General features: G+C 32.5%; 1 protein-coding gene across 1 annotated transcript; it reads right to left on the bottom strand.

Annotated features, from left to right (window-relative positions):
* Positions 1–3988: 3988 nt before the first annotated feature.
* LOC143202036 (kinesin-like protein KIF20A) lies at positions 3989–18780 on the bottom strand. The gene is made up of 9 exons (XM_076413303.1): positions 18497–18780; positions 18188–18443; positions 14825–15053; positions 9823–10299; positions 7477–7600; positions 7266–7417; positions 7034–7211; positions 6861–6977; positions 3989–5216 (listed from the first exon to the last, which is right to left on the bottom strand). The coding sequence occupies exons 1-9, from the start codon at positions 18521–18523 to the stop codon at positions 4932–4934; spliced, it is 1845 nt and encodes a 614-aa protein (XP_076269418.1). The 5' UTR covers positions 18524–18780; the 3' UTR covers positions 3989–4931.
* Between the last annotated feature and the right edge of the window lie 803 nt (positions 18781–19583).

Here is a 19583-nt window from a genome sequence, read left to right as displayed (position 1 = left end):
CCGGCTTTACATTTTATATTTATCGATGCTCTTTTAAATTATACATCAGTTTGCGTTACGGCCACATCGTCAGGGGATCGACGAGGAAATTTTAATTATATGAAAACGTCGACCGTCCCTGTCTCCTCCATTGTCCTCAGTTTTGAGCAGTTCATTCAGATAAATAACACAATATATAGTCTATCCAAAATAACTCCGAACTCCCGTCATCACAATGTCGAATATATCACATATTACAGTTTGTAAATTCATTTTAAAATCAGAGGGCATTTTTCCTTCTTCTTTTATCCTAGTTAAAAAGAGAAAGACAGTGCTGTAACCATATCAGTCTATAAAATGGTTGTCAAATGTCTGCAAAATTCTTAAAAACATAGTAATAACAATTAGAGGTTGCAAACAGGCAAAAGTTATATTGCTGATTTGGTGGTTTTGATAAATTGGTCAAATATCGAAGCCAATAAATAGTCAGTCAGAAACAGATCGCGTCTTTAATCAGTTACTTCGTATAGGAATGATATAATAAGGGTACCCTATAGTCGGTAAAATACATTAGAGTAATAACTACTGATACTATTAAATCCTAAGTTGCTACTTTAACTGCACTTTTAATGAAATATCTTAAGCAATACAATGTTGGATTCACCGGAAAGAAAGCCTCCACATACGAAGCGGGTGACGAATCAAGATCATTAATTTTGTCTCTATGAGTAGTTTTTTTCGATATAAACAAAATGCCATACAGTTATTTCAGAAAAAAAGCCGTTAATCTAGGAAGTACCCACAGAAAACTTTGAGATATGCCGCTGTTTGTGGGACTTAGTCATTTCTTCATACACTGTTAGAAAACATAGGAAACATAGGATCGCTCTTGACAAGCCGCTAATAAAAAAAGTTTAAAGACAATCAATATCGATTGAAAAAGGTAAAAGCTAGAAGAACATTGATTAGATTTTGTCAGTCATAATATTTTTTAATGCTGGAAACATTAATGATTTTATTCCTGGAGCACAGTTAGTGTTTTCCTCCAAGTCCGACGGCATACCGTAGAGAAGGGTACTCCAAGATGCTCCAAGGTACCATAGAGAAATGAACCATTACATATTTTTGCTCTGGTTTGCAAATGCAGCTTTTTTAACTTGGAGGAACGATCAAGCTATTGTTATGAATAATTCACACTGCAATTGACAAGTCATTCCTTATCAAGTTAAAGAGTGAAATTGTTACTCGGAAAATATAAATAAAATGTTTAATTGATTTTTATATAATTTATTTTTTGATAAATAGGACTGTAAAGAAATTTGTTATTAATTACATCTTATATTATGTTAGATATGCTTAGTACAATCTTAATTTACAAATTATTCTATTACTATTATTCTGTTGTACTTACATTAATACACAAGCAAAACGAGTACGGGATTAATACATCAGTATGTATTTCCCAAATTAAAATAATATGCAAAAATATACAGAGTAGATCTGATGATCAGTAAAAAATATGGGTACAGAGTGGTACGTCTTCCCCTCTATCACATACCGCAATGGTCATATGGGTCTAGAAGGATATACAAGGAAAGAATCATTGTCAATAGTAACAGGTCTAAATAAAGTCTATCGGACACATAGAAGAAGCAACTGGCAAATGGTGAAGTATTAGATAGACTATAATTTCACAGTTTAGTTATTGACTTGAATAGTGGCTCACAAAGTGATTGTGATGGGTGGTAGTAACTAAACCTTAAAATGTCGTAACCTTAGAATATCATAATGTAGAAATTTATTGTATGGAAGATTTGTGTGCATAGTGTGCATATGTGTAATTGTTCAAAATATACATTAGCGTTTGGTTTAAATATATGATAAGGGAATTGAAAGTAACTGTTTTGCAGATATAGCAAATTCACGAGGAATTTTCATTAATAAAAATATAAACAGATAGTGACTAAGGAGAAAGAAGGAAGGAAGGAACTGAGGAAAAACACAGTAACATCAAAATATTTGATATATAAACAAAAATTTGATAAAGAAACGCAACAAAGAAGAAAACAATAACTAAATATAAAAAGGTAAATACCAAAAAGGTTAAAGCCAAATTAAACGAAAAGTTAAGGATTATTCTGCAATATTGCGATATTTTGACGTCATAAATACTGATGGCATGATTTCACTATTTTATTAGATGGACTATATATTGATTATTGTGCATCACGTTTACATTCAACATTTAACCAATATCAACAAATACACAGATATAAACGTAGGTAAGGTAAACAAAAACGTTTATTTCAGTTAAAAACTATTTTATTTTAATGGAAATAAGTGACGACTAATCTGAGCAAATGTACAAATAATACTGACAAACCAATCTTATCGAAACAAAATCCTTTTTTATAAATCATTTTCCCATCTGATTCTCTTTCGGACAACCAGGGCCCAGCAGTTCCGCTATATAACACCTACCTCTTGAATAAAGGTCTTATGGGATGTACGCGGCTGTTGTCCCATTTAGACAGCTTAAAGTTGTAGTAAATTTATTTGTAACGATCTATTGTCTTTTCGCCTGCCAGTTGAGTGCTTCTGAATTGCACTGTTTTACCCAATTCTTCATGGTATAACCTGTATAGAATGGTTTCCTAAATCCAGGTGTCTTCAAATTCCAATACCACTCTAGAACCCCAGAACAAATGAACTGCCACAATCCGTATTTGTTGGTCGAACGCTCCCAACTGAAAGCTTTTGCCGAAATTCCCGTATATTAATTTAGTTCAGTCCGCCTTGATGCCTTTCATCATCATCAAACCATCTAATGTTTGGGGGGGAGTATCTGCTTCTCAGCTAATACGCTGCTCTTGATGCTGCAGGATTTTTCACTAAATCTCGCCTCAGTAGGCAGTCTGCTGTAGCTATTCTGTCCTCGGGCAATATCAGTAAACTAATTTTCAAATTCACTTCTAAGATCTTGATCCATGCCTTTTTCGAAGGTGTTCTCTGTATCCAAAATCCAAAATTTCCAAAATCTCAATTTCACCACATAAGTCAGTAAATAATTCGTCGAGTCTTTGAACTGGTTCTTCAAATATGCATTGTTACACTTCATGTCCGAACCGATCTCAGCGAGGAATACATATGTCCTAAAACATCGCATTTGAAAGACTTCACGCTTACTTAGTTCCCAGTAAGATTTATATTAGCAGGCATTACACTATTAATTATACCATGAGAAACGTTTACATCAACGATTATAGCGCTATAATCAGCAAATGTAAGATCGGTCAAGGAGTTCATAGCATCATTTTGAACGCCATGTCTGTTTTTAAAAACTTTTAGCATTATTTTATCTACTACTAATGGAACCATCGTAAAATACCTGAACGATTTTCATAAATTTTGGGGAAACATGTCCAGCATCTAAAGCTACTCAAAGTGAGAGCCAGTATACATACAGTTGAAAGTAGTTTACAGCGAAAATCAATTAAAACGACAATCGCACGTTGTACGCGTTTAGTATATCAACAATTGAAGCGCAAAAATCTTATCTACACAACCTCCATAGAGTCTAAACCCAGCCTACTCTTTTCATTTGTATGATCTCCATAAATACCTTCCCGATGATTGATAGGAGACTTATACTGCGATAGTATAAGCAGTATACTGTTTAATATCGCTTTGTTAGCATAGGTATGATTATCTCCTTGTTTTATGCTGGCGGCACTCCAAATTATCTGCAAATTTGTGTGAGAAGAAGGCGAAGCCGTTGAAACAACGTTTCCCCATCAATCTTGATCATTTCTGTCGTGAGTTACTCGATTGCAGCCATTTTACCACATTTTAACAAATATAAGATCAAAAAATATCTCCGGAATATCAACTATTCGCGAAATTGATGAACTCTGTGGTGGGTCGTGACTGCAATCGTACGAAGAACTGCTTCCATCATACAACACGTACATTGTATAACTTGACGAAGGCTCCATCTGCTTTTTGAATGTTTTCATTGGTACTACTCTCCTACCGCTCAATCTGCAGATCATTCGTACAACGTCCGATATTTACGCTACAATGCAGCAACCTCCAAATCGGCAGCAACGCCATTTCTCCTTTAAGTTTTTGTGATTGCCTAACACATCTGTTTAATATGCGGTACTTTATTTGCACAATCGACAATATTCAGGTATTTGCTTTAGACAACAGTAAAAAAACCCTAGGTAGGTTTATTGTGGTATATTTGCTTTCCTGTGGTATCAATCTTTTGTATCACTTGGGTGTTCTAATGTCTTGACCTTATTATCGTTTCGTTTTGAAACTTCTTCATTTCTTACACTGTTGCACGAAATAGATACTGATCAGATCCACAATCACGTCATCGCATTACCTTTAACGTTCTGGATTCAATCATGCGTAGATCGAAGAGAGCAGCGACTACGACTATACATTTTTCCAATTCGAAAACGATAATCTTCCTTGGTATGACATGGTATCCCTAACATTGCTGCAATGTGAGATCTTTTTCTTGACAACTTGACAATGATTTTTAGTGGTTTTTGTAAAGTCCGAAATCATTTTTCACTAGCACCCTGGTTCCCTAATGCTAGCGCATCGGTTGCTCCGGACATATTTTTGGTTACATGATTACTCCGGTGTTTCTTAGCCCGTAGTTCATTCTCCACTAGCACCCTGGATGCATCAGCCTTTGTCATCCTTTTAGTAATCAATTTCGAGTCCATGGGTAACTTGCCTAGTCTCCGTGGTTTGTCAGATTTGCTCACCGCGGCAATGTAACTACTCTCCTTTTACAGTCAAGCTTGGGACTGTCATTGACAAAGACATAATGAAGAATAATAAACAAATATAATAAAATTTTATAGTAATTTTTGACCTGCATCTCTATAACTACACATTACAAGTTTTAGTTAATATCACTGTATTTAGTTTCATTTAATACAATAATGTTCGTTATTACTTCCACTTGGCCCCTCATCAGTATTCTTATCCATTAATTCGACTTCAGACACTTTGGGAATTCTATAATATTTACTGATATTTCCTTCATTAATATGGTCCTCATTTTCATTATTAACAGCATGATTATCTTCATCAAAATTCTCCTTCATTGTTTCATCATCAGAAATAGTGATGACACTATCGCAATTCCGGTCATATTGAACATTCTGATTTGGGCTACTACTGCAGGTAAAATCATTTGAAGATTGTTGTGTCTGAAAAAGAGCATATCCTTGAATAATTTAGGTTCCCTGAAGAGACTGCTAAATTTAGAGACAAGCAACTATCGTTTATACGTACGTATAGTTTGTATGTAAGATCACAAAAATGCATAAAGTTAAGATTATGCTTTAAAAAGAACCAAAACTTATTACCAGAAAATAAATATTACTAGTTTCTTTGTAAGTACAAATAAACGTTCCTAAAAATTGTTTATTTTAAAATTTAAATTAAAAAAGAAAAAATGTGCATTTTATTTGGTCTATATTCTTATATAATAAGTGTTGAATAAAGGTGAGGGAATCGAAATATTCTTATTTTTTAATTCAGGGGATCTAAACTTGATAAAGATTGTCTTACGTTATAAATCGTGGCATCCAAGTTGGCCAAGTACCATTTGTTCAAGAACAATAGAACAAATAATTCTATACAATTTTTAATTTTCTAGAATTATTGATTCCAAGCCCAAATAAAAACCAAAATACATTTGTAAAAAATTAAGGTATTGACGAACAGAAGTACATACACTTACAACAATAACTATCGAGTTGAAAATCCAAAAGACAGTTTCAAGGAATTAATTAAAAAGATCTTCAAAATATTAAATATTTGCATGTACTCTGATTATTCTTTCAAACGGTATTTACTGAGAAAAATAGTACAATATATATTAATAACTTCTCATCTTTCTGGTCACATAGTGATAACGTGTCGATAAAACGATGTTGGTTTGGCAGCGATTCAAGTATCGATCCTTGTACCAAGCCATACTGGATAGATCTGATGCGGTAATCACAAGATCTGATGAGTACGCTGGTTGCAGCAGAAGTTCCTATTCGGGTAACAACAATGCATCCTTCACAACACTTGCAACGTCTGCAGAATTCTGCTTCAGTTCCAATATGGGTAGCTATTCTGGGCGAATCAGTGACTTTTTATGCTTGACATTACCGTAGTAAATTCACTTCTCAGCGCCAAACTCAACACTCTTCAGAATTCTATTAATTTTTGTTCTCAAGTAATCGAATCACTAGATTAAAACAATTCGAAATTATCGAACTTCAGCCAATTCGTATAGTCGCCATTTTCTCCATCTTCCATCTTTCCCATCGCATGTAAATATCTGGCGTGATTGATTCATCAACTGCTAAGGGGTCTAAAACTTCTTTGACAGTTTTAACTGGATTTTAATTCAATAGGTGCTATCTATTCTATAATATAATGTATAAATTATTTATATACAAAATAGACTTAACCTAAGGTCTAGAATTCATTATATTTTAATTGTCTTGGTTCTCCTGACCGATCATTGTCATTGACATCAATATAACTATTTTTAAATCGTTAAAACCAAAACCGACAATTTGAATATTGATTATCGTAATTCTCTAAAAGGGAATTATTCTCTTATTCTCTTCTATATTCTCTTCAAATAAAACAACGAAAGTTATGAATATAAAAAATACAATGAGAGTTCTATATATATCGATGATCAGAATATATGCAAACACCTATTATAAAATATTGGTCAAAATATGCCTACAAACTTAAGTTTTTATATTCTTAAGATCGACTCCAGCCTTAAACATAATGAATATCAATCTGATGCAATTAAACAGAGTATTATTATTTAAACTTGCCTGATTATTATTCAATATATGTTGACGTAAATTTAAAACTTCCTCGAAGAGAATCTTAGTATTTGTTTCAAGAATTTCAATTTGCTGTTCTTTAATGCCAATGATCTTTCCATAACTCTAAAATACTTTAGTGTCAAAGTACGTAACGTAAGGTTAATTAACAATAAACCTACATCATTTATATTTTTTCTTTCCTCATCTACAGCTTGTTGACATCGAGACTTCTCTTTCGACAATTGCAAACGTAATTTTATTATTTCCTCCTTCAACGATTTATTTTCATCTGAATTTTTATTATTTTTTTTACTGAGCATCTCACATTCATTTTTTAACGCTTTAATTGTTTCCTCTCTGAAATTATTCTGTAATTAAAAAGAATTTAGAAAATGTTTCGCTTGAATATACTTGGGAGGTTGAGAACTATCAAAAAAATTTAATTGTCGACTACAGCACGGTAAATCAAATGTTGTTCGATCAACAACGCCCTTAGCTATGGCGAAAAAATTTAGAGAACGAAGAGTTGAAGAAAGCATGTCACTTGCAGGATTAATGTTTACCTATAGAATATTAGATTTATAAATATCAGTAAGGCAATACTTAACTCAAATATCATAACCATTAACTGTATATGTTCCTGTCTTAGTAGCGCGCGCTGAAATAACTGGGATATCTTGGACCCTTTGATCAGGGGTTTTATATTATCCTTATTTTTCTCTCCATCTCTAATCATAGTTATACATCTGGAGCATAAAGAAAATATAATTAATACAATGTTTCTTCTGATATTTCAGCTAATATTCACAATATAACACATCGACTAAAAATTTTTAGGGTATAGTTAATTAATTAACTATTATTTCATTCTGATAAATACATATCTATTCACGGCCAATACCTATTAGCACAGCCAGTGATTAATATGGATATCATTTCAGAAGAAGGGCGCGAACTCACTTAATAGCCTACTGACAATAATAAAATGCCAGAACTACAGTATTTTTACATTAACTAAAAATCGAAAAGTTGTGAGAACTAACATCTGATCTAACTGCGGCATGTTTAGACTAACAAATGTAAAACAAATGCAGGAAAAGATGAGTTTAAGCCTAAGCCTCAAAACTGTAGACGATGTTAAGCAACAATACCAAAATATCATTGTATAAATTCGGTCAGCTGTGCAAAAAGCTACCTCAACGTTAAAACAGATATTAGAATATGAAGTAAATTGTCCCCACAAAATTAGGGAATTGATAAAAAAAAAAGACGAAAACTTAGAAAAATAGATTCTCCTTATGGAAAGCAACTCGAAGTTACTAGAATACCATCTTTTAAAAATCGAAATAAATGGGTTCAACGCAACGATGAAAAACTCGAATTATTAGCACAATATTTAGTTGACGAATTATCATCGAATGATATAGATCTATAACCTACAAGATGAGCAAATTCTTATCACAGAATCATTGAAACCGCCATATATTTTCGAAAGTAAATTCAAAAACTCGGCATTTTCAACAATTAAACCTATTTCGGCTGGAGTTCCCCAGGTAGACTACTTGAGAGACTCCTGAGACTCTAATGTATGAGAGAGATTTGAGAGTACTCCTATATCTGCTCTACACTGCTGATGTCCCAATAATAGAGGAACCCGTACTTGGAACATTTATCGACCACACAGTTATTATGGAAAAAAAATTTAAAAAAAATAAAAGGTAGAAAAAGTACAGGTGGCAGTCAACAAGGTCTTCAAATGGATTAAGGACTGAACTTTGGGTTGCAGCGAATGACATAAACCTAATTATATCACTTTACGGATGCCCGATTCTTCAAGCAGAACAACCTAAATACCTCGGCATCTATCTTGATGGTAGTTTAAATGAAAATATCATGTTAAACAAAAGGCAAAGCAGATGAGACTCAACATCTAGTCATTTTACTGATTAGCTGGAAAATGTCGAGCGGATTATTTATAAGATATTTTAAAGAAAATATTGAAATTAACAGAAGACATTACTGTTTGTTCATTGTTTTATAAAACAATAAACCTGTATTTAGTAAACGATCTTAAAAACACAAAAAGTCTCCACAAAATTAGTTTGAAAATTAATTGGCAAAGTGAAGCTTCGAAAGCTAACATAGATCTATATATAAAGATAATTCATCAGAAATTGAATGTCTAAAATTTACACGGTGTCAAATCTGGCTTCTAATGAATATAGCCGTCAGAAGGGTTTTAGGAAAAATTTATTTGATAGTGTTGATCGTCTCGACTAACTTCAGGAGGCTAGAGCCCATGCCAATTATCCAGCATTCTTAAAATAATTAAATTAATCAAGTTTATGAGGCCATAAGGAAATATCGAGTCCTTTGTTCCACATCTTTCCTATAAGGTATTAAACTGTTTCTTTCAAACAACGTTATTTTGTTTTTTTCTTTGTAAGTTTTTAAACTAAAGAAAACTGGACGACACAGATGTTGGTAATCCTCGAGTACGTGAATAAAAATAGACAAGTAAGTAAGATGAATCTTCAAGGGCTCGTGGTCACAGAAATCAAACTTCCCGCTCTCTGTACAGACAAACCAGAATTGCAGTTTATTCAGATTGAAGCACACTTTTCCCTTAATCAATCAAGCAAATCACGTGCAAAAATAAATGCAATTCGACCATATACTGTCCAAATTGTCTGGAGCCTCAGAAAAAAATGACATTATTATTAAAGGATAAATGTATCTCAAATTAATGAAAACAATTAAACCCACAAGTAATTACTGAGCCTAAAGCCTCTAAGAGCAAATACATATCGTCTCAGAAAAAAGGACATCAAAGCGTTTACATAAATGTATCTTGAAGACAGGTATGGACATCAAAATTCCTAAAAAATAACTTAATAACTGATGTATCTAGTAGTTTTCCAGCGGTAGGCTTATGATTTAAATTTAAGATTATTAGATATTTACAAACCTTTTTAATATCGACATCGAACGTTTGATACAGTTTATTTCCATTAACCTGTACTGCTCGTCGAAGCGCTTTTCTAAGCGTTCCGGACCTTCTAAGTGACTAAAAGTAAAGCTCGATACTGATATAACTTTACGTCTATGTCCTTGTATCAATTTCACGGTAAATAAATAATGTGATTTACTAGATTCTAAATAAGCAGCTTTTATGGCGTCATTCCTATTTTGCAAACCATATTCCAGAAGTTCATAAACTTCCAAAGCCGACGAAACATACACGGATGTTAAATCTTTAATATATATGTTATCCTCACATTCTTTTGTTTCTAATTGCTGTCTAGAATGGCCCTCCACCGATATTGGTTGAAACAGATCGAAAATGTTTTCATTATAAATTTCACAAAATGTGATATATACGTTGATAATTGAACCAATCGGTTTAGTATAACTGCGATCCTTGCTTATATTATTATTCATAGCTCTAAAAAAATAAAATGAACAGTTTATATTAATAAAGTATTGGAATTAATTTGTAGAATTTCGTATTAAAAAAATCAGTAAATAAAAATGAAATTTTAAAATAATATGATATTAATATCGTCACAACCACTATTTTTCCCCATTTCTATAAATCGACCATTTTTTGAAATCCTCTTAACACCTGCCTCAGCATACCATGTAGCTCAAACTGGATAGGGTTGTGACAACAACATATTGGTTTCATTTTCAACGAGGCATTTGAGTACGTTTGAGTTTAATAGTTGGGCGAGATTGTTTTGTTTGTTGAGCCTCGATAGTCGTGAGCTCAAAGTCTGCTGACGCATTATCGTAAATTTATATTTGTGATTGTTTAATATTCGTGATTGTCCTTGGGCAAGACTGAAAAATCCGATAAGAAAGTTGTCTTATGGGATGATCTTCAAGTTGGTCACTCGCCAGCCGGTAGGCTTAATCTCAAAGACTTAAGGTACGAGTTAGTAAAAAGGACGAAATTTATATTTAAAAAAATTATTTAAGAACATTTATATTTGGTTTAAAAGTGGTTAAAATGTCCAAAAAAGGTAAAAATCTAAAAATAAGTACTTATTCAAACACTGACTTTGTTTTTATTTTATTTTTGTGATTTATTTGGTTTGGTTAATTATTAGTAAATGGAAGTTATTTTTAAATATGATATGACATGCTAAAACAAACATTGAATTTATAGGGAGAATCTAATTTGTTACTTTTGTAAAATCGGTATTATCCAAAAATGCCCATCAAAGTTTTCACTCTAAATTAGCTCTAGACTTAATAACTATATAAGAGATCAATAGAAAAGTTCCCGGCCTCCCATAGTAAAACACATTTTTTCGGCAAAATTAGTTTTTTTTATTCAACATAATTCCCTTTAAGGGTGATACACTGATTATAGCGACCCTCCAACTTTTCGATGCCATTTTTGTAGTACGATTTGTCTTTTGCTTCAAAATAGGCCTCAGTTTCGGCAATCATCTCTTCATTCGACGAAAATTGCTTCCCAGCGAGCATTTTTTTGAGATCTGAGAACAGAAAATAAACGCTGCGGGCCGGGTCTGGAGAATACGGTGGATGGATGGATTATTGCCATCGTTTTCACTGACTAGTGACACGGTGCATTGTCTTAGTGAAGCAGCACTTTTTTTTCTTCAAATGCTGCCGCTTTTCGACGATTTTGTCCTTCAAACGGTTCAATAACAATCGGTCCATCCAATAGTCAATGAAAATTATTCCATGCGCATCCCAATATACAGACGCCATAACCTTGCCAGCCGACTGTTGCGTTTTCCCACGCTTTGGAGCGGGTTCATCATGTGTACTCCACTCGGATGATCGATTGGACTTCGTTGTTTTTGGTCAAAAGTGAGCTCGCGCGGCGCCCACTTTGCACAGAACTTTCTCATACCCAAATATTCGTGAATGATATGATGTACACGTTCAGTTGATATCTTTAGAGTGTCTGCTATTTCGTTCAGTTTCAATTTATGGTCATTCAAAATTATTTCATGAATTCTTTTAATGTTTTCATCCGTAACAACTTCTTTTGGGCGTCCACTGCGTTCACCGTCTTCGGTGCTCATTTAACCACGTCTAAACTTAGCATACCAATCCTTGATGGTTGATTTTCCTGAGGCATCAAGGTTTTTGCTTCAACTGTATGTTTTCCCTCCAAAAGCAATATTTTATTAACACGCGAAATTCCTTTTTATCCATTTTTTTCACAATAACAAAAGTTGCTTCACTCAAAGTGATAATTCACAAACTAATGATCCGACAGCTGACAAATTTATACACGCATCTTTTGAGGGTTAGGGGTAATTAAAAAACTTATGGATTTAATTGTAGTAGCGCCATCTATGTGTGAGACCGTGAACTTTTTAATTGACCTGTTAATAATGTCGCAATATAAAAATAAAACAATACAAAATCTGCAATAAATGTTAGAGACATAACATACAATTACATTAGAAGTAATACTAAAGGTAATAATGTTATTATTTTTAAAAACGTTTTGTTGTGATTAACTATTACATTAACTAAGGTTATAAAAGTAAATCTACGGTACGTTAATCACGAACTAGAGGTAGTCAATTCATTAGTGAAGTTTTCCATCAAGAATGGGGAGAAAAATCTTGGGTTAAAATTTCATAATATTCTACTCATAAGCTTGAGAGTTATTGTGCTTAGAGTGACACTACTTTTATTATTTTCAAAACAATGGATCAAAAACAGTTTCGTGTTTTAAGTTTATTTGCTTTTTGATGGAGAAAAATACCGTTCAGGTGATGCAATGGCTCGAAAAGTGTCATAAGAACTCCGCCCCATCAGAAACAACAATAAAACATTGGTTTGTTGCCAAATGATGCAGAATGTAATGGACATCCAAATAAAGTGGTACAGCAGAAAACTTTAAAAAATCCACAAAATCCTTTTGAATGATTGGAAACTGAAGTTGCGCGATTTAGCTAATATAGTAAAGATATCAAAAGAACGTGTTGGTTTTATATTGCATGAGCTATGAGAAGGCTCTGTTCAAATTTGGTGGCACGTTTGCTCACTGTTGACCAAAAACAAGACCGTGTTAATTATTCTAATAAACCGGAATTTTTGCAGTGATATGTAACAATAGATGAAACATGGGCCCATCACTTCACTCCGGAATCAAAACGATCGTCATCTGAGTGGACAGCAACTGGTGAAACTGGTCCAAAGGTCCAAAAGCACAAGAATGGACTGGAAAGGTTAGGGCCTCGGTATTTTGAAATATGCGTGGTGTAATATTCATCGACTATCTTGAGAAGGGAAATACCATCAACAGTGCGTTATATAGCATCATTGGAGCCGAAATTGTAAAGAAACGACCACATATAGCAAAGAAGTTTAGTTTCAACGCACCGTGTTGCACAGGTCAATCAAAACAATGGAAATAATGACTTAATGGCTACTTCTCTCAAGAAAGAAGAGTCGAATAAAGAGGAAAAAAATCATGCCTTTTGATTTAAAAACATAGGTAAGTAAGCTCGTCTTTTATACATTAATGTGTTGACTGATAATTTAATTACTTCTTCAAGGTAGACATATCACGACCTCCAATATAAATATTTTGAACTGAAATATACGAATGGCGCACTGATGAATAGAATCAAACAATAAACCACTTCGAGTTCCATCGATAACCCATATATCTAACATCCATATATCTAATGTTCCTCAATGCTGCAATTATGATTTTGCTTGTTAAGCGATATAAATAAATGTATATACATTAACCTGATATATTAATGTGACCTTATACACATATAGTGCTTGAAGAGCTATGAAAATTTAGATTTTTTGTGCAATAAAAATTCACAATGAATTATGTGTTTTTATCATTTGTAGTCATATTTATTTGTATAGTTCTATACTTGTAATTGTAAAATGTATTTGTACAAATATTCTTAAGGTATCATTATTTAGTTAAAATAAAAATCAAGTTTATAGATATTAATTTAATGCACATCATGTTTTCTAATCGATGTAATGACGATGTAAGAACTGAAATGTTTATTTTCAGTTCTGATCACAGAGATATATTTTTGGACCACTTTTTGTTTTATGTGCTTTTTTAGACTTGATCCGAGTTTTTCTTTGTAAGTACCTATTATTTATTTTCAAAGTGTTTTTACGTAATAAGTTAGTTTATAATAATTTCATTCAGGTTCTATTCTTTCTTATTAGCTAATCATACTTCTTGACTGTTAAATTAAAGATTGTAAACTTTTGAGGAAATGGTGCTAAATAGCATTATTAGCCGTAAAGCAGTAAGGCTTAAACTAAGAGATGATTTAAAAATTGTCTGAGTACTACTGATACATGTCACTATTGTCTTCAATTACTATCACAACAACATACAGCCATAGGACCGGTATGGCAAAAGGATACTATTACTAAAATTTCTTTTTTGAATAAACAGTTATACCTTTAGGTGAAAAAATAGTATCAATATGGAGACAAATATAATCTGTAACACTACAACCAACATTTGTGAATCCAAAATACATAATGATGAAGTTAGTCATTCAAACCCAAATTGGTACAACCGTGCAACAGTCCACCCCACTATTATTCCAAGCATTCCATTTTGCTAAATAATGATTTCGTCATCTATTTCGAAGTACTTCAACCGCTTTTAAGACAATGCGTAATTCAAGCTAATGAATTGCAGGAGATAATTTGAACCAAGCAGTTCATAATACATGTCAGTCTCCTTATTCCAGGAAAGAAACAAATTAGATTTGGAATGAAGGTTAATTTTTGCTGTCCTTAATCAATAAATTTATTCTCATAGATTGTATGTCCTAAATCAATTTTTGTCAGATATGTAGTAATGCCCCAAAACTACTCGTCAAAAAATTTTAATTTTCATATTACACTATTTATAGGAATAAGGAATGTTTTAATTCAATTAATTCCAACACCCAATACTTTACCTAACAACATTTTACCTAAATTCTTTAACAAGAGTTTTACGCGAACGCAAGTACTTCAGGTTGGCGGATATCCGCTGGCGTTCTGACAATTTTTGATTGTGATGGAGAATCAGCACCTGACCATCCGGTAAAGGCTTGAAATGTGGTTGACTTTGTAATGGCGGTAAAGACCGAAACAAGCCAACAATAGATCTTGGAATAATACCCGGTTCTTTCTGTGTACCATATAATGTAAATGAGCTCCCTATAATAAACAATTATAATGAGCGATTAATTGAAATAAAACAGTAAGGTACAAAACATTATCTGGACATATATCAATTGATACATCCACAGAACAATAATTTTTATAATAGGTACAAGGTATGTATAATTGCAGCTCAATTATGTAAAGGTCTGGGAATTGTGCTGGTCAGTAAAGAAGAGACTGAACTTTTTGAAGTGGCTGTGTATAATCACATTATAATCTGGGAGTATGGCAACGTTTGGCGGTAATATACTAGTCACAGTAAAAACCTTATCATTCCGGTCAGCGATGTGAACGAGAGGATCGGCTGAATACCAGGATATTGCCGCACAAATAATAACGGAACCTCCGGAGGTTCCGTTATGAACGAATGCAGTCCGATTCGTAAGCTTCTTTCGAAGTTCCTCATACATAAAGTCGGCATTTTGTAGGAAACAGAGTAATCGATGATGTAATCAAGTTTTATTAATAATGTGATTTTACAGCATTTTTAATTTAAATAAACTCATTAACAAAAATGTTGAATTTAACTAAAAAAACGCGAAGGAGTTTTTCGAGAACTGAGCTGAACATAGAAAATATAATGTAATTTTATAATATACATATATGTTACATAGGTTCATCAAATATACTTTAAAATTCTCAAAAGATACTGGTAATCAATCATATCAAATAGGCATGGCGACTAATTTTGCAAAGCTATTTTATGACAAATCTCTGTATTTACTTTACATGGAATAAATATTATTTCTGAAAAAAATGACTCCAAAAAATGCTCCCTTGCGTGACGTAGTTGTTTTGGCCAAACTAGACGGTTTGTAGGTTACTAGTCTAATTTATATGGCAAGAACCGGCAAATATTGCATCCACATAGGTAATTTATTTTCATAGAGAACAGTTTAATGTATTATTTAATGTATTTAGTCAAGTTTACTACCTCTGTAATATTTAAAATTTCCCATAAAGATAACATAAGTTAAATAACACTATCGATAACATTTAAGCTTTGATTTCATTTCATTCGTTTATTTTTATATGAGTAATAACTTTATTTTTCAAATTATATGATATATTACATGAAGAATTATACAATATCATGTCATGGGTATAGTTTTATACATGTGCCGCCAAGTCCAAAAGTTCATTTAAAAATAAGTTTCACCATAATTAGATTGCAAATAACTAATTTTATTGAATATCTAAATTCCTGTACATCAAATGATTAGATGAAATATACCTCACCAGGCTTAAGATAAATGATACATGTTTGTTTGATCAAAGTGATATTAACAAATTTTTACAAATATTTCCAACTATACTTAGAATAAATACTGTATGACCTCACGTGCTGTCCCTGAAGCCAATTAAACGAAATTAAGAAGATACCTAGTTGATAATTCATGTTAAGAAGATAATTAGTTTAAATACAAGTTTTGTACCTAACGAAGTACTTAATAAACTATATAATCAATAAGGTACTTACTGAAGTAACAGATCAATTGAAATGTTCCCGGTCTGACACATAGATGGCGCTACTAGAATTAAATCCATATGTTTTTTTAGTTAGCCTTAAACCTCAAAAGATGCGTCTATAAATTTGACATCTGTCGGATCATTAGTTTATGAATTATAGCAATTTGAGTGAAGCAACTTTTGTTATTGTGAAAAAAATGGATAAAAAGGAATTTCGCGTGTTGATAAAATATTGCTTTTTGAAGGGAAAAATACAGTTGAAGTAAAAACTTGGCTTGATGCCGAGTTTCCGGATACTGCCCCAGGAAAATCAACCAACAAGGATTGGTATTCTAAGTTTAGACGTGGTGAAATGAGCTCCGAAGACGGTGAACGCAGTGGACGCCCAAAAGAAGTTGTTACCGACGAAAATATTTAAAAAATCCACAAAATAATTTTGAATGACCGTAAATTGAAATTGAATGATATAGCAGATACTCTAAAGATATCAACTGAACGTGTACGTCATATCATTCACGAATATTTGGGTATGAGAAAGCTCTGTGCTGAGTGGCTGCCGCGCGAGCTCACTTTTGACCAAAAACAACGACCAGTTGATGATTCGGAACAGTGTTTGAAAATGATCAAGCGTAATAAACCCGAGTTTTTGCGTCGATATGTGACAATGAATGAAACATGGCTCCATCACTTCACTCCCAAATCCAATCGACAATCATCCTAGTGGACTGCACATGATGAACCCGCTCCAAAGCGTGGGAAAACGCAACAGACGGCTGGCAAGGTAATGGCGTCTGTATTAAGCTTGCGCATGGGAAAATTTTTATTGACTACCTTGAAAAAGGAAGGACCATTAACAGTGACTATTACATAGCGTTATTGTACCGTTTTAAGGACGAAATCGCCGAAAAAAAAAAGAAGGTGCTACTTCACCAAGATAATGCACAGTCTCACAGGTCAGTGAAAATCTTCAATGGGCTTCAGATCTCAAAAGAATGCTCGCTGGGAAGAAATTTTCATCGAATGAAGAGGTGATCGCCGAAACTGAGCCCTATATTGTATCGAAAAAAAAACTAATTTTGTCAAAAAAAAAGTGCTTTACTTTGGTAGGCCGGGGACTTTTCAATTGAATTGTTATTGTAATTGCATGTATTCTTATAAATTAAAGCAAACTTTATAATTACAATTTATGCATTACGTTTTACCCAATTACTACATTATACTGACATGACAGTATATTCTATTTCATTTTATTTACTATTCTAACACATTTCATGACTAGTGTATTTGAAATATTATCAAAATCATTATCATTTTCATTACCATAGGAGTTCTTTTTCTTGACGATTTGTGTCTTAATTATTAAATATAGGCAACAATTACTTGGAAGTTTTAATAATTCGTTACTTAGCCGAATAATAGCCACTGTTTAAAGCAAAAAAATAGTTAAATTTGTATTATTGTCTTGATAAATACCTTGATTTTGTGTTTTTATTTCTTAAAAATCTTAAAATCTCAATAATCATTATTGTAAGTTAAAAATAAATGCTGTTTTAGAAACTCTAGGTCTTCTATTACTGTTATCATGTCAGCATTAGAAGGTATGACTAGTTTAGTATTATCCACACTTATTTAGTAATTATATCAGCAAACCTAATTACCTGAGCCAGAACTGCCATACACTATCAATGTAGAATTTTTCCCATTAATAAATCGCACAATTTCCTCTTTTATAATAACATCATAAATCTTTTGTGTAGACTCCGTTTTAAATATCTTCGAAAATAAATATTTTTCTTTAGTTTGCTCGACATGTCCGCCGGGAACATTACAAACAATAGTATCATCGCTTATTTTATAGAGACCACTAATCTTTACACTTCCCTTTATTCGTAAGTAAACTGGGATATTATGGACCTAAAATATACCTTTCTACAATTAGATTCCATAAAAACTGAAATATTACATACCATTTGTGTGCTATCAGTGTTGTGCATTGTTATAGTATACAAAACAACAACAATAAAACGAATACAGATAGAATAGTGGCGCGATTCTGATTCTGGTGCGTTAAAAAATACCTGAGAATGTTGTTTTTCACTATCAGTAGATTCGGATTTGTTTTAGTATGGCTGAACGAAGATATGAAGTTATAAATTATACTTCGCTGGTGTTGTAGTATGAAGGCTTTACATGGCAAAAATATTTTAGTTATTCGTTAATTACGGGCGGAGGCATTGGAACAAACTAAAACTGCAGATTGTTTTTCTTGTAACTTAAATATTATTATCGTTGTTGATATATTTGTCTAGTTTTTTAAAATATACAAACAGACAAAGGCAATCCTGTTGAAACGTCATTTTTCATATCCAGTTATATATGTATATCCAAGATTATCGCCAATTTTAATTTTTCCTTGAACACATGTGTAGTGATATCATGGCGATTCATTGATGTTTAATCTGGCAACAACAAAATTTTAACATCACAGGTTGAATTGCACGCACAAAAGTACTCCATGACTTTGACACCTTGAATATAGTTTTGCATATGATGCGGTCTACCAATATATGATGATGGAAGAATATATGCGATACCTATGTTGCCGATATCAACTTTTAAGTTATAATTAACAAGACTGTAGAAGAAATTTTACTAATATAACTAAGCCCATTGGGAATAAAACTGACAATGACAATATTTCAGAAGATTAAAATACGTTGTCAATGTTAATTTGATAATTCAATATATTATAATAAATTTAAACATACTATCTAATATAACGCACACTATATTCCATGAATGATCTGTCGAAAAGAGTACTTTCTACTTTTCATATTACAAATAGTATATTAATATAATATAATATTTAGTTTATTCTGCACACAGCAACAGCTAGTATTACGACAGTTACAATGATAATATCACTCTGACAGATATAGATCTATCGAGTGTAAATTCATATAAATGCACACACAAAAAGTCATCGAGATCATCGAGTTACATGTAAACGAATTATATATATATATATATATATATATATATATATATATATAT

This window comes from Rhynchophorus ferrugineus, unplaced genomic scaffold, assembly GCF_030347505.1.
Source record: "Rhynchophorus ferrugineus isolate W39M unplaced genomic scaffold, kcgeb_rfMv2 rfM9, whole genome shotgun sequence".
Classification (NCBI taxonomy): Eukaryota; Metazoa; Arthropoda; class Insecta; order Coleoptera; family Curculionidae; genus Rhynchophorus; species Rhynchophorus ferrugineus.
This window is presented reverse-complemented; position numbering and strand designations above follow the sequence as displayed.